This window comes from Hibiscus syriacus, unplaced genomic scaffold (assembly GCF_006381635.1).
Source record: "Hibiscus syriacus cultivar Baekdansim isolate YM2019G1 unplaced genomic scaffold, ASM638163v2 tig00002237_pilon, whole genome shotgun sequence".
Lineage (NCBI taxonomy): Eukaryota > Viridiplantae > Streptophyta > Magnoliopsida > Malvales > Malvaceae > Hibiscus > Hibiscus syriacus.
The window spans coordinates 4052810-4069341 of NW_024061918.1; the positions used below are offsets into that span (position 1 = coordinate 4052810).

At 36.5% G+C, this 16532-nt stretch overlaps 1 protein-coding gene across 2 annotated transcripts; it reads left to right on the forward strand.

Moving 5' to 3' along the window:
- The first annotated feature begins 5579 nt into the window (after nucleotides 1–5579).
- LOC120142245 (universal stress protein PHOS32-like) lies at nucleotides 5580–7740 on the forward strand. Of its 2 annotated transcripts, none has more exons than XM_039157003.1 (2): nucleotides 5580–6353; nucleotides 7358–7407. In XM_039157003.1, exons 1-2 carry the CDS (start codon nucleotides 5690–5692, stop codon nucleotides 7366–7368), a joined length of 675 nt encoding a protein of 224 aa, XP_039012934.1. In that variant the 5' UTR covers nucleotides 5580–5689; the 3' UTR covers nucleotides 7369–7407. The 2 variants fall into 2 exon arrangements, with proteins under 2 accessions (XP_039012934.1, XP_039012929.1); XM_039156998.1 differs by lacking the exon at nucleotides 7358–7407 and adding an exon at nucleotides 7499–7740 and having other exon boundaries at nucleotides 5582–6353.
- Nucleotides 7741–16532: the final 8792 nt, after the last annotated feature.

Genomic DNA, 16532 nt, shown 5'->3' on the forward strand with positions numbered 1-16532 from the left:
TAGACTAGTATCAGGAACCTCGAATATATTTAAACTTATAAAATAAGGTGACACGATTTTTGAAAAATATCTTGAAAATCCAAAATTTTGGACTTATTCATAGTTCGAGTGTTTAAAACTGAAAGCTCTGATACTACCAAGCGTAACTCCCTAGACCCGACCTGGACGTTATGCCTAAATCTAGGCAGTCATGTATCGCATTCATAAATTCTTTTTATATTTAAAACAATGTTAAAATCCATATAACAATATAATATGAAATTTATCCATGATAAAGATTCATATGATAAACATATATATACATATATCATAAAACCGTATAAAACATTTACAGAACAAAATACCGGTAATACAGATATATCAAGATGGTAGCAAAACAAGTGTCACCAAAGTATAACAAAGTCATATAAAGATATACAATAGTACAAAAATAGGAGTAGTCGATCCTCTTGATGCCAAGTTTGCTAGCCTAAGGGTCTTCTACTATCTGAAAAGGTTAAAATTTACGAAATGAACTAAAAATCTTAGTGTGCTCCTTAAGGTGTATAAAAACATACAGATAAAATACCTTAGTAAAAATCAGTTCATCAAACATGCTTTAAAAACATGAACACTACCCCTGTCTAATCACCAGAATGTTTAAGTTCCCCAAAACCATACACGTACATGTACACCCAGTATGTAATGCCCTAAATATCATATTTATGACCTTATTGAAAATATTTAAAAATTTGAAGGCTTATTTGAATAATGATAAAAAGATAAGAAATGATTGGAATAGTGTTTTAGACAAATTTGTAATCATGAATAAATATAGAGGGTATTTTGGTCCTTTAAGGATAAATGAATTTAAAATTCATTCTTTATTAGGGGTTTAAGAAAGAAAAAGGGGAAAGTAAAGCCAATATGTTATCTCATTTCTTCTTCTTCCCCATTTAAGGACAAGCCTCCAAAGCCAATGTAAGCTTAATTTAACTAGCTCTTCCTCTTGTTTTTGGGTTGTTCTTGGAACATTGAGTATTGTAGAAGCTTAAGGAAGGTTTAAATAAGATTAAAACTAGGATATGGATGAAACATTTGAGATTTAAGAAAATGGGTTTTTGAATGATATGTTAGAATATGAGTTTTTATTGATGTTTGCTAGTATATTTGACTTGTTAAAGAGGTAAATGAGAGATTATAAGCATTGGATATGATTAAGAACATGTTAGAAAAAGTGGTGTGATTCTTAGATTTGAATGTTATTGGAAGATTTTAGATGTTTTAAGAAGCTAAATGAAGGAACATTAGTATGGAAAAGTAGAGAAGAGTTTAATAGTATTTTTGGGAGTAAACATAAGGAAATTTGACCAAATTTGGGTAAATTTCGGGTTGAAAAATGAAAAACCTGGGTAAGGGTATCGGTACTGATATAATAGTACCGATACTATAGGCTAAAATGGGATGAATCTGCTAAGTAGTATCGATATTGATTCAATCAGTACCTATATCGAAGGGGGAGTATCGATACCGAAAGGAAGGTATTGATACCATTCAAAACAGAATGCAAAAATGGTATCAATACCATAGCATAGTATCAGTACCATAGTATGGTAGTATCGATACCATGGTATGGGTATCGATAGCGAGGAGCCAGAAAATGTAAGATAGGCTGATAATGTTGTAGAAAAGTTAATAATATGTTATATTGAGTAATGTTTAAGTGTAATTGTTAGTAAATATACTTCAATTGATATTGTACATGTATTTAATGGATGCTTGAGTAGATCGAAATCAAGCTTCTGAGTTAAGTAAAACGAAAGGCAAAGGCAAAGTACCTGAGTAATCAGTTTTGTATTTTGGATACAGTAGCGAGGAAAGTCAGGTGAGTGCATTTAATTGTGTAACTATATGTTTTACTAATCATATATGTATGATTGTTTAATATGTATGAGGTGATTACCAAATAGGCACTAAGTGTGCATTTCATGAAATTCATCTTATGTGGATAAATAATCATTTCGGTACTAAGTGTGCATTTCACTGAATTCATCATATGTGGATGAATAATCGTTTCGGCACTAAGTGTGCATTTCACAGAATTCATCCTCTGTAGATGAATAACCGTTTCGGCACTAAGTGTGCATTTCACGAAATTCATCCTATGTGGATGAATAACCGTTTAGACACTAAGTGTACAACCCGCAAAATTCATCATATGTTGATGAACAACCGTTTCGACACTAAGTGTGCAACTCACGAAATTCAACATATGTTGATGAATAACCGTACATGCACTATGTGTGCAACTCACGGAATTCATTATAGGTTGATGAACGATCGTATAGTCACTACGTGTGCATCTTAATAAAATGATAATGACTAGAAAGTTAGTAATTTACCGTATTGGCACTACTTGTGCAAACTATAGAGTTATAGTGAATTGAAAGAGTTAATTGAAATTATGAAAAATTATTAGAGTAGAAACTATTTTAAAGTAAAAGATTAATGGCCTAGCTGTGCATTTGGCAGAAAGGTGTCAATCATGCAAGTTAGATGAAAGACTAAATGCCTTTGGGTAAAAGACTAAATGCTTAACAGTGCAATTTGACATAAATGGTTTCATTTATTTAATTGAAAAGGCATAACGGTGCATTAAAGGCGTGAAAGGATGCAATAAATGAAATGCATAATGGTGCATAACAGGCATGAAAAGAGGCGGTGATGGTATGAAAGAAATTTAGTTTAAATAATAGGGACTTATATAATCCTTATGGATGATGCAAATATTCCATTAAAATAATAGGGACTCCAATAAAACCCCCAATGACAAAAATAACATGTATGTAGTCGAATAAAAAAACGATAATTTAATCCATTAAAACATGAAAATATTCCATTTTCAGAAATCATATACGAAAGTACAGTAATCCAGATATCATATCAGAAATATATAGTAAATCAAATATCAGATAAACCATGTTCAGAAAATCAAGTATTGTGTATTAAAAATATTTAGTATTATCAAAAATCTAAAACAGTTCAGACAAATAGTTGAAAATAGTAATGTAACACCAACAGGAAACACACTTGTATCGGTCTTAGTAGTCTGATAGGGAAGACTACTACTGAGTCTGTCAATCACGATCATCGGTAGCGCTAGATCATACGAATCGAAAAATCCATATCGGAATCCTAATATGAATAATATTAACCTTTATTTAAATAATTTATGGAAACCTACGGGTAACTCTCATAGAACGCGGATTGTGTGGGTCTGACGAACGGGAAACACCAGATCTAATAGACCCTTGGTCGAGTGAAACACGAGTATCTTCCTAAAACATTAAGCAAAAATGCCAAAAACACTAAGCATTTTCGGATTAACGGGCTCAATTTGGGGCTTTCGGGTCAGAATTTAGGAAAACGAACTTTGGAATCAAACTCAGGACGTCAAAAAGCATAAAATATGAATTTTTAAAAATTTTGACTTTTTGGGTCAAAGTTAACAGTCCATGATGGACCGGGTCGGGTTGGGTCGGGTCGGGTTCGGGTAGGCGGGTCGGGTTCAGGTAGGATCTAGAATCCACCATGTGGTGGGACTTCCTCAGGCGCAGACGGCGGCTCGTGCGATGTCGTATAGGGTCAGAAAAATTCTAAAAAATTCCTAAGTGTGTTTTAAGGGGTTTTGAGACATTTATCAAGCTTGGTTCATAACGATGAACGACGAAGAGCTCGATTTCGAAATGTCAGAAACTTTATCTTTCAACCCCTTCACATGTCGGCGACAACGGAGACAAGAAGGACACCGGTGAACTCGGGACGAAGCAAGGAACACGATAGTGCAGGAGGTGTCGAAAAAGGAGTAACGATCGACGATGAAACGACGATCAAAGATTTCTTTCTAAAAGAGGAAAATATTGAAGAGGAAAAAAATTGAAAATTTTATAGATTTCGGTGTTAGATAAATCCTGAAAATGGTAAAATCATGCGATAGGTCATCTAGTTTTTGATAATTTCTGAATTTGGATCTAATTTAATCAAAATTTTACTTTGGCCCCGAATTTAATTAAAATTTTAATTTAATCCTAAAAAAGTTTAAAAAAATTTAGGCCCTAATTTGGGTGTGACAAAAAGTCTCCATCTTTTAAAAATGGGCTAATTACACTTTTAGTCCCTCTTTCTCTTCATACTATGTAAAAATCCCCTATTTATAACTAATTTGGCTCAAGTCCAACCCAATTAAGCCCAACAACTTAAATCTAAAACTCATGAGGCCCACATGCCTCTCGGGTAAACTCGAAACTACTAGCCTGAAAATTGGGGTGTTACAGCTTGAAACATAATGTCATTGAGCAGTGCTTGAAAGCGACGATGGTTCCAGTCGACATCATTAAAATATGATTTTATCATATCCTAATCAGTAGCTTAACGTCCAACTCATACGGTCATTAAATTTTTAACAGAAAATAATAAGTTTGAAACATATGAATAATTGAGTGATCATTTTATAACTTTTAATAATTAGAGGACTCAACAAAATAATGCTATATAATCATAATGACCATTTTGTAACTTTTAATAGTCAGATGACTTAGCAAAATATCATCATATAATCTAGGACCATTTGTGTAGCTTACCCAATATGTTTTTGTAATTGTTATAAGGGTAAATTTCACGCTTACTCACTAAATTTTACCCTCTCTCCTATTTCACTCACCGTACTTTCAATTTTTCAATTTGCTCACTAAACTTTAGACATTGAATTTTTTACTCACTCTAAGATGATGTGAATTATTTTATTGTTTTTTTTCATATGACGTGTTATATTTCATACCAAAATATGATTAAAATAAATTTTTTTTAAAAAAATTACAATTATACCCTTAAATTATACCTAAATTCTCAAATTATATCCTAAACCCTAATCCTCATATTACAACCCCACCCACCACCTCCCTTGACAAATCCACCATTCCATCGACGATGACCCTTAAATCAACGAACAATCAAGCTCACCTCTACCCTTCACTCTCTTGTTCATCTCTCATGACCCTCAATCAAACCAATCAACACAAATATGAAATTAACCCTTTGTTGATTAGTTTAAAACCAAACCCCAAGCACAACAAAAATTCCAACAAAAAATCAATGGTTCAACACCAAAGAGAAAAATAATTTACCTGGACTTAATCAATGATCTAACACAAAAAAGGCCATAGGAGACCACCGTGTTCGTAACCACAGATGGTGCTAACCCTACCCACTATTGAAACTTGAATGTGAGACTGAGAATTTTAATTTTAAGGTTTGGGTATATATTTTAAATTTTTTTTATCCTAAATAATATTAAAATAATAATAAAAACATGCCATGTCATATGTTAAAATAGTAAAATAATCCATGTCATCAAATGAGTGATAAAATTTTTTTAATGTTTAAAGTTCAGTGAGCAAATTGAAAAAATTAAAAGTATGATGAGTGAAATAAAAGAAATAGTAAAATTTAGTGGGTAAGCATGTAATTTACGCTTATTATAAAATGTAAGTATAACTTTATTTATTGGGTTGCCAAGTATTTTTCACTTGGAATCACACTTAAAAAACGGCCTCTAGAAGTCTCTTCCTCTGAAAGCTATCTTCTTCTTTTTAAACACAACCCCACCGATAAAGGAAAGCAAAGCAAAGCAAAGCTAAAGCTCAAGAAGAAAATGGATCATTCAGATAACAACGATCACCCTCAGCTTCCAACCATCAAGATTCGCCACCCGTCACCCCCTCACCACCCTACCTCCGCCGCCACACCCACTCCCACCGCAGGCGCCCGCCGTAAGGTCGGTGTAGCCGTTGACCTCTCCGATGAGTCTGCCTTCGCCGTCCGCTGGGCCGTCCAAAACTACCTCCGACCCGGAGACGCCGTCATCCTCCTTCACGTCTCACCAACCTCCGTACTCTTCGGAGCAGACTGGGGCCCACTCCCCCAAACCCCTCAGAGCGCGGAAACTCCACACTCCCAGAAGCAACTGGAAGACGATTTCGATGCCTTCACGGCCTCAAAGGTGGCGGATTTGGCCAAACCCTTGAAGGAATCCGGGGTTCCCTTCAAGGTTCATATAGTGAAAGATCATGATATGAGGGAAAGGTTGTGTCTCGAAGTGGAGAGGTTGGGGTTGAGTGCTGTTATAATGGGGAGCAGAGGGTTTGGGGCTGAGAAAAGGGGGAGTGATGGTAAGCTGGGAAGTGTCAGTGATTACTGTGTGCATCACTGTGTTTGCCCTGTTGTTGTTGTTAGGTACCCTGATGATAAAGATGGCACAAATGCTGAGCCCGTGGTCACCATTAAGGAGGCTGAGGTGGAGGAGGAAGGTGCCAAAGGTTAGGGCTTTACTTCTTTTTTGTATCGGTTTGGTTACAAAGTTGGAATCTTTCTATTTGTATCAATGCGTAGCACTGATGGTTTGTAGTGTTTTTGTAGCTATGAACTGATACATAGGATATAGTCAGGGATTTAAGTTGCAGTCCCGTTGCGTTTGTCGCAATTGCGGCAATAACGGCTGCTATTGCATAACGGTTTTGGAGGGCACCTTTACCGCTATATAACAGCCGCTATTCTGGTAGCAAACCGCTATAGAAATCCCTGTATAAAGTAACAACTAACAAAGGCTCGTCACATGATCCATGGATTCCATACAATCATCTTACATACTAATTACTAAGTTGTTAAGTTTGTTTTGGTTCTGAATGACTGAAATTTAGTTTATTGGTAGTATCTTGATGTTTAATTCGGATGATTTACTATTGTTTATTGTTTATTGGCTAATATTTTTATTGTTTTCGGCACTGATAAGGCATAACAGCTTAACATTACCTATATGGCTGATATGATATTTTAGTTGGTAAAGGTTGGTCCTTTCCCGGCATAATTTGTAGATGATTACGTATTGGGAAAATGTTTAGTATGTTTTGGTATTAGTGATTCAAGCTATATTTCTTTTCATTTTCTTTTAATAGTCTAATTTGGATGGCTTTAGAAGCCTTGTTACTTTAGATGATAAATAGGGCAAGGTAGAGGAATGCGGTCTATATAGCTCATCCAATGTGTGGGAAAATGTTCGGTTTCTTGTCCTTGTAGCTTATATGTTACATAGCTTAGTGTGTGCCTTACATTTTTATTTTTTTAGTGATGGCATGGTTGTCGAGTGGATAGGCTTGTTTTCGTGCCCTTTCAATTTTGTTGTGAACTGATATAAAATGGCAGTGTGTGGAATTGCGATGTGCTTGGTAATGATTTGATAATATATTTCACTGCTAACTTGATATAGCAAGGAATGTGTATGTCTCTTGTAAATTGACATTACTGTTTAATGCTTCTCTCATAGCGGATGCTTAGCAAGCCCCTTGTACTTGCAGCTTTATAACATCGGTAGCGAGTCCACGTTTCTGGTATCAGAATTTTCTTTTGTCATGTGCCATTCTTTTTGTGCAACCCTGTCAACAATTCAATTTTTCTTGTTTTGTAGATAGCATAGTTGAAGGCTCTTAATTTCGAGGGATTGTCGAGTAAAGTGGAACCTACGGTTTTTCTCTTTCTACTTTCATCTCGTAGTATAATTCTATCGACTCGTATAATTCTATCGACGATGTTGATGTATGGTTGATGAGGTTCTTGATTTCATTTTTATTGCACTATTGGGGAGATACTGTTGTACAATGCTATAATTACAATATGAACCCAGTGGCAAAGTTTGGTTTTAGTATCAAATGAGCCGTTCTAGTGTGATTATATATCTAAACTTTTTTTATTATTAATTTAGGTTGACTACATATCTAAACTAATACTTCTATTGCATCATCTTATTTTGGTTTCAATCTAAACAAGTGTTAATTTATGTTGAGAGTTTATAATTGCTTAAATTGAAGATTAGGGCATTTTTTAGGGGAAATAAGGAAAATATAATTTTTTTTAATATAATGTCTGAATTAGGTATAAACCTTAAATCTAGAGCTTATTTATGATACTATGCAATTTGTGCAACCAGATGTGCATACAATATGCATGGGATTGGCCGCTTCAATGGGATCTTTTCTCCTGGCCGGAGGAGAAATTACCAAACGTCTAGCATTCCCTCACGCTCGGCGCCAATGAGTTTTTTTTTATTTGATGGAAAGAAAAAGGAAGACTATGCCTTCGCCATATGAAATATGAATTAGTAAATAAAAATAGCATGGCACCTCGAATTCGATATGAATTATTTTTTTGATTTCTTTTTTTTTCAAACAAAATATTAGATTATGTATCGAAAGAGTATTATGAGAGAAAGGGCATTTCCAATTTTATCTTAGCTGTCGTGGGCCCATCTCAGCGTCACAAACTTTTTTCTTTTCACACCAGAGGCTATTAACAATATTCATGTTATAAATATAAAAAAAGAGTACGAAAAAAAAGACTATTTCTTTCTTTCTTTTTTTGAAAAAAAAAAGAAACTTTGGGATTGTTGAATCACATACGAAATAAATAATAAATATATAAAGCAACGGAGCCATTATAATATTTTAACTTTATCCAAAAAAAAAAAAAGAAGGGTGGTAATTGGGTGAAATGAGACATTAGGTAATTTACGTAAGGTTAAAAGTTTAGATGCTTACGTAAGGTTTAAATTTTAGTGTAAGGATGGCAGTGGGTTGGGTTTTTGGTCGATCCGACCTGAAAATGTGTATCATCCACTCGAAAAATTTAACCTGACTCGATTTGAAAATTTTATATATTCTGCTCGACCCGATTAAAAAAATATATATCAGCCACATGACTCTAATTCAACCCAAAGTTTTATAGTATAAATTCAACTCGATTTGACATAAAATAAGATTTAATTAAAAATAATATTTTTTAAAGAAATTACATTATTATTCTTGGATTGGTAAGATTGAAGTTTTTTCACCTTACATCCAAACCCGACCCGACCTCTCATCTTAAAAAATTCTGCTCAAATCCAATTTTTTATAAAAAAAAAATTGATCTTATTGGATCAGGTCGAAACATATCGAATTCAGGTTAAATTGTCATCCTTCTAGCACTTGTGAATGGAGTAAAGTGGGTTGAGATGATTATTTTCACTTCTACAACATCTGATTCAGATTAGTAGATATAGATAATTATATATAAAAAACACGATCATATAAAAATATTGTTTTATTTAATCAAGTAGTAAAATGTAGAGTTTTCATTTCAGTTTTGTTAATGATTTTTATCCACAAACTATTAGATGTTTACTATGTATGTATACAAACTTCAAGTGTATACATTTTTCATTCCCACTCCTTAGTTAATACTTGCAGGTTCAAAAAATATTGTTGTTTCTGTTGTTATGCTCACAATGTAGGTTTATATAAATATTTTATATAAAAACTGGAATTTATTTCAAAAAATTAATAACCTTGTAAGTATATGAAATTATATAAATTCATTAATTTTTGTCTTCAATTTTAAATATGAGCTTCTAATTTGTTTTTTTTTTTTTGGAAACTGAAAAGCCGACTCGTAACGTTGAATACAGATATAAATGTCTTGCAACAAAAAGACCAAAAACCAAACCAAATCCAAAATAAAAATTAATGATGGAAATACTTAAAGGACTCCGGCTGGAAAGCACCAACAATAAAAACTAAGCAAGAAAATGATGAAAACCTAACACTTATTGACTAAAAGAACGATCGACGGGCATTTCTCCCTCCTGCAAAAGTTACAGAGAAAACGAAGAATGCACAACGCAGGCAGAGGAAGAAAAAACAGATTGATCCTATGAAGTGCACGAAACATCAAACAAGCAAACTATGGGGGGTCTTCCCCAAAGGAGCTTCCTCGATCCAGAACCGGTCAGAGAGTCCAAGCAGCCATGGAACTGATTTCTGAAAAATCGGATGAGTCCGATGAAAGTTTGTTTACTGCTGTCTTCGAATCTCCTTCAAAAATTACACGACAGAAACCCATTTCCAAAGCGAACTCGACAGCATGCAAAGCAGACATGGTTTCCGCGCCAAAAACTGATGTCTCTGTATCTTCCTTCCGCAAGCACCCATTATTTGACCTAATGAATTCCTAGCAATCACCCCTGACCATCCATTGTGTTGTGCTTGCGAGAAACTGGCATCAAAATTAATTGTGATGAACTCATCTGGAGGTGGAGACCAGCGAACCAAAGATGGACCTGGATTCGAGCATTCGCTACAGCATAGTCCTTGCGTTGTGCCCGAATGAGCATAAGCAGTTCATCGGGTCTAGTAACGTTTCCTTCATGATAGTATTTATTCCTAGCATACCATAAAGTCCATATGCCCACTATAATTTCTGCTTGACGATCCGAGTTGTTATACATGATCAACCAAATAAACCAGTCATTAAAATCAGACACTGAAACTTGTAGTGGCCACTGAATGCGTAAAAGATTCCAAACATAACCAGCTGATAGTTCGTATAGCATGGACACTCGTTTCCACTTGACTTTTGCAAACCAAGCATATCGGATCATTAGTCAATCGTTTAGTGAATAAATTGAACTTTGTGGGAACAAAATTCTGCAAAAATGCCATACCTTCAATCTGATTTTTCGTTGACAAGCACAATCCAACACTCGTGAAAACACCTCACTTGTAGTCGGTGAAACACTGTCCATTAAAATTAATAATCGATAGTCGCTTCGAACAGCATATATGCCACTCCCATCCTTGCACCATACTCTGTAATCAGAATGACAATAATTCATGAGCGGAATACTAAGAATACATTATGCCTCATCTTCAGTAAACAAATCCAAAATTCGTCCCTCATCCCATTCTTTTGAGGAAGACTTCAGTAGGATCGAGACGGAATCTACCTCTACTGATCGAGGGGAATTAATATGTCACATTTCTTGTAACGCCTCGAATCCCGGTTAGGAATTTTGGGTATATTTGATTTGGACCTTAGAATAAATCATATTAGCCCATGAAGAGTTAACCTAAGTAGCATTTGATTTGGGCTTGTGATGAGCCCAACAAGATTAAAAAAGAGGTTTTTAATCTTGGATTAAAAGTGGAGGGACTTGGAGAGATATTTACCCATTTATTTGAATCAAAGTCGAATCCCATTAATTGGGATGATCTCACGTTATGATTTTCCTCTCCTCTTTTTCATTGCCAACTTTGTCTCTTCTTCCCCACACTTTCATCTTCTTCCTCCCTTCCCAAGCTAAGCAAAGTTAGAAGCTTTAAAAGGATTCAAGCATCCCTTGTGAATTCTAAGGTAAGGTTCACAATCTACAACTTCTAAGTTTTCATTTAAACACACCTTTGCAAGTTTTTGCCTAGTTCTCCAAAAATGGGTTTTTATTGGGGTTTATGAAATTCTAAGCTTTAGTTTGTTTCGAGGGATTTGGCCGGTAGAAAAGCGTTTTTAACTTTGTTTTAAGACTTAAAATGGGTTAACAACTCATTTTCATTGCTTTGGTTAATGCAAGAGCAAAGTGAGAACTCAAAGGCTAGAGGCAAGGAAAAACTAGTCCTTGGTTGATTAGGGGATGTTTTTAGCAAGTTAGCATCAAGGTAACACGATTCTAACTTGATCATACCACATGTAGGTAATTTTATGTACATAATTGGTATGGTAAGCTCATGAAAGCATGCTAGAGAAAATCCATGGCATAATTCGTATTTGGTGTTTGTAAGCATGAAAGATGAAAACTTTTGACCTCTAAGACCTCAAATAAGACTCTAATAAGCTTTACAAGTCCTAGGGGAGTGAATGGGTGAGTTTTGGGTATGATTTTGTGCTTAAAATATAGCACCCAGGTCCGTTGAAATCGGTACTAGAAAAACAATACCGATATTATTCTTTGTGAAAGGCAAAAACCAAATAATTTATAAGGGCAATATCGATACTTCGCGCCCAATATCGATACTCAGAGGGTCAGTATCAATACTGAGGTATTTTTGGAAACATCGAAGCTAAATTTGGTATCGATACTCCCCATAGGTGTATCGATACCAAGGTATTTATCGGAACATCGAAGTTAAATTTGGTATCGATACTCAGGTGAGTATCGATACCCTAGGGGACAGTATCGATACTGATGACACAGTATCGAAACTCGCGATAAATTTTGACAATTTTGGTTTATTCGATTTGGGAGTTCGAGTTTGGGTGGTTTAAGTTCGTATATGTTACAAATATTTAAAGCAAGTGAAAATAAACAAGTAAATTCTCACCTAGAAGTCGAGCAAGATAGAATCAAATAATATTTGCCTTTATACAATGCTCAGGAAACGGTCAAGATTATGATGATCATCCTTTGTTTGTGAATATCATAATATTGTCTGTTGGTACGCATCCGACGCATAAAAGTTCGGGTTATATCCGTACGAATTTTGATGCACGTAAATTCTAAAATTGTACCATATGCTCGACTAGGTTTGGGATATGAGCTTTCGAAGCAAGTAAATTTCAGAATTTACTTCAACCTCTCAAGGATTCGAGGTAGACTAAGGGTTATAAGTTCCTATACACATAAATTTTGGTTGTTACCCTGAAGCTATCACGTTCTAGATAGGCTAGTGTGTTGTCCGAGATGCACGTAAATTTCTCCGATCACACCACTGGGCCTATCTCATGTTTGTTATGTACTTTTGCATGTTTTTGACCTTGCATTCTGGCATGTTAATGCAATGATTGCATGTAGTATTACATAGTTATTTTCGTGGCATTGAGCTTGTGAGCTTAGCGTATCGAATGTGTTTTCGTGCGTAGGTTAGTAGGGGATCGTTGATGAGTCTATCGTATTTAGTACATTCCAGACCAGACGATTTTCATAGTATGTCTTGAGTAGATTTTGAGGGTATGTATTTTATATGGACCTTGTATTATTCGAGTCAAAACTCTATTTTGTTTTAAACTCATTGTTCGTATTTATACGTAATTGGGAGACTCCCACATTATGTAAACTTTAATTCGATCCCGCTTATGATGTGATGGTGATTTTGATAAGTATAAATTTTTTTGAAAAGAAATTTTCAAGTTGACCATTTCAGTAATCCCAGGTGACATCATAGTACATGGATTTTTGAGTCAAATTGGATTAGGGTATTACATTTAGTGATATCAGAGTGTCTAGGTTTAGTTATTTTTAGGACCCGCGGGTCAGAGTCAGTAAGTGTCTGTATGAGTATATGCCTCTAAAGTGTTATGAATACTTAAGATTCTAGAATGACGATAGTGACCTCTATTTCCTTTCTAATTTTAGGATTCGATCATGCCTGATGATTCTATTCCGAGTCATGAGAGCCAGGAGGAGAGTTGGGCCTCCTTGGTCAGGGATTTTGGTGACGAGTACACCCCATATTCTAAACATGAGGTACATGCGGATGCAGGAGTCGATGAGATGACTTTCTTTCATGATATGACCTCGACACTTAGTCAGATTGTTAATGTTATTCCAAATCTATTCGCTATGCTACCTCCCCCACCTGTACCCAGTTCAGCCTGTAATGGCGACTCAGGATTCCCTTGTCGAGAGGCTCCGTATGTATATATCGACCGACTTCTATGGATTTGGGGATGATGACCCAATCTCTACAGACCAGTGGCTTTAAGAGATACTTTGTACCTTTCTTCAGTTGTACCTCACCTGAGACAAAGAGACCCACCTGAGAGTGCGTTACCACCCTTTTGAAGGGTGACACGATTGATTGGAGAGAGTCCGTAGAGCTGGCGATGGAGACAAAGAGACCCACCTAAGAGTACTTCCTGTCAGAGTTCCGTGAGAAGTACATCGGAGAGGCCCACACCAATGATTTGCGCGACCAATTTCTGCATCTAACTCAGGGTGATATGACTGTACTTCAGTATGAGAAGGAGTTTCTCAGGCTAAGTATGTAATTCACTAGAGCTTTTTTCGACTTAGCCTCACCGTTGCTAGAGGTTCAAGGAGGGTCTCCACTTGGATATGCAGACTCAGTTAGCAGTCGATCACCCTCATATTTTTGTGGAGCTGAGTCGCTAGGCAAAGATAATCAAGAGAATTTTGCTCAAGAAAACTCAAGTGGTGAGCAACTCGGTGGGTCAGAGTCGGAGGGTTCCAGAGACTGTATGGTTATCTTAGTCATCAGATAAACGGGCCATGATCCCCTAGAATTCAGGGAGACCGCCATTAGGACCATCTAGAGGGGTAACTCAGAGATCAAACCATAGGTGTAGGTTCGACTCTCATAGAAGACCCTTATCGTCAGCTTTCACATCTAACGCTGACAGATTAGAGAGGACACTAAATCATTCAGTATGTTTGACTTGTGGCAAGAGGTACCCTGAAGAGTGCTACCAAGCGACTGAAGGTTGTTTCAGCCGTGGGTCCTTGGACCACTTCGTCAGATATTATCCATGAGCTCAAAGTTTAACCTCTACATCTTCACATAGATACGCTCCTTCTGTTCAACGAGGCTAAGGGTCCTCGAGGGGTGGCAGAGCTAGTTTAAGGTAGTATAGTAGGGGTACCACCAGATCAGAGTTCGTTCAAGAGCCTAGAGTAGCATCACATCAGTATGTAGTTCGAGTTCAGGAGAGTGTGATGTTGCTGATGTGATTTCAGGTATCTTTACAGTTTTCTCTTGTCTTGTTATTACTTTGGTAGATCCGGGTTCCACCCACTCCTATGTTTGTTATGATTTGGTCTGAGAGAAAAACATTTCAGCTGAGGATTTATAAACAAAGGTCAAAGTCTATAGTCCCTAGGATTATATGTTTTGGTTGACAAGGTTCACCATCATTGCCTCGTTGAGCTTCAGGGTGAGTTTTTTTAGATAATTTGATGGAGCTATCGTTTCGAGAGTTCGATGTGATTTTAGGTATGGACTGCCTTACCGAACATGATGTAACTTTTGAGGTGCAAGGTGAGACAATTTAAACTTTGCAAGGATTATGGGACCAAGGTAGTGATGATCAATGGGAGTTCGGGTTGGACTACCAAAGTTGTTTCGGTAATTAGGGCTCAAAGATTGTTAAGTCAGGGGTGTGAAAATTATTGGCTCATGTCGTGGATACACGAGTTTCTGTTATGACACTTGAGGACACCCGTACCATGTGAGAGTTTTTCGATGTATTTCTGGAGGAATTGACAGGGTTAGCACCCAACCGTGAGGATGAGTTCAGTATTGAGGTATTGATAGGCTCAGCTCCGATATCCATTGCTCTCTATTATGGCACCGACTAAGTGAAAAGAGTTAAAGAATCAAATTCAAGAGTTATTGGAAAGGGGTTTTATTCGACCGAGCATTTCACTTAAGGGAGCGTCGGTATGGGTCGATGAGGTTTTATACCGACTATTGGCAACTGAACAAGTTGACAATAAAAAATTGCTACATTTTCCCTATGATAGATGATTTGTTCTACCAGCTCAAAGGAGCATGTGTATTCTCCAAGACTTGAGGACAGGGTACTCTTAGTTGAAGGTTCAAGATGCCAATATAGCCAAGATGACATTCAGGATAAGGTACGACCATTACAAGTTCCTCTTGATGCCATTCAGACTCACCAATGCCCCAACGGTATTCATGGATTTGATGACTGAGTCTTCCATCCCTACCTAGATCAGTATGTAGTAGTTTTCATTGATGAAAATTTGGTGTACTCTCGGTCTGAGGAGAAGCATGATCAACATCTTTGCATCATTTTACAGACGCTTAGAGATCATCGTTTATATGCCAAGTTTGGGAAGTGCGAATTTTGATTGATTGAAGTTGCATTTCTAGGTTATATGGTAGTTGTTGATGGCATCCAAGTGGACTCTAAAAAAATTAAAGCAATGTTAGAGTGAAAACCACCTAAGAGTGTCACTAAGATAAGCAATTCCTTCGGCTTTGCAGGGTACTACTATCATTTCATTAAGGGCTTCTCTATGATCACAACACCATTAACCAAGCTACTTCAAAAAGGAGTTCATTTTGTATAGAACGAGAAACGCCAAGGGAGTTTTGATCGGTTGAAATATATCCCTCATGTAAGCCCCCATTTTAACATAATCAAAATCGGGCAAAGACTTCATCGTATTCAGTGATACATCACTAAATGGTTTGGGTTGTGTTCTGATGCAAGAAGTGAAAGTGGTGGCCTATTCGTCTCATCAGTTCAAGCCTCACAAAGGAAACTATCCTACTCATGATTTGGAATTTGTCGTAGTGGTATTTGCTTTGAAGATTTGGAGACACTACCTATTTGGGGAGAAGTATCACATTTTTACAAATCATAAGAGCCTAAAGTATCTCAAAAAGAGTTGAACTTGAGACAACGTAGATGGGTAGATCTTTTAAAGGACTACGACTGTGTGATCAATTATTATCCGGGCAAAGTGAACGTCGTTGCAGATGCTTTGAGTAAGAAGACCGTAGTGAAGTTACGAGCTTTGCTAGAGCATTTGAGTTTGATGAATTCAGGTTGTCTTTTGGCCGAGTTGAGAGTTAAGCCCAAGCTAGTGAACGATGTTAAGAGGTTGCAAGGTTCGGACGACCGATTAAAGGCCCGAGTAGAGCAAGTCC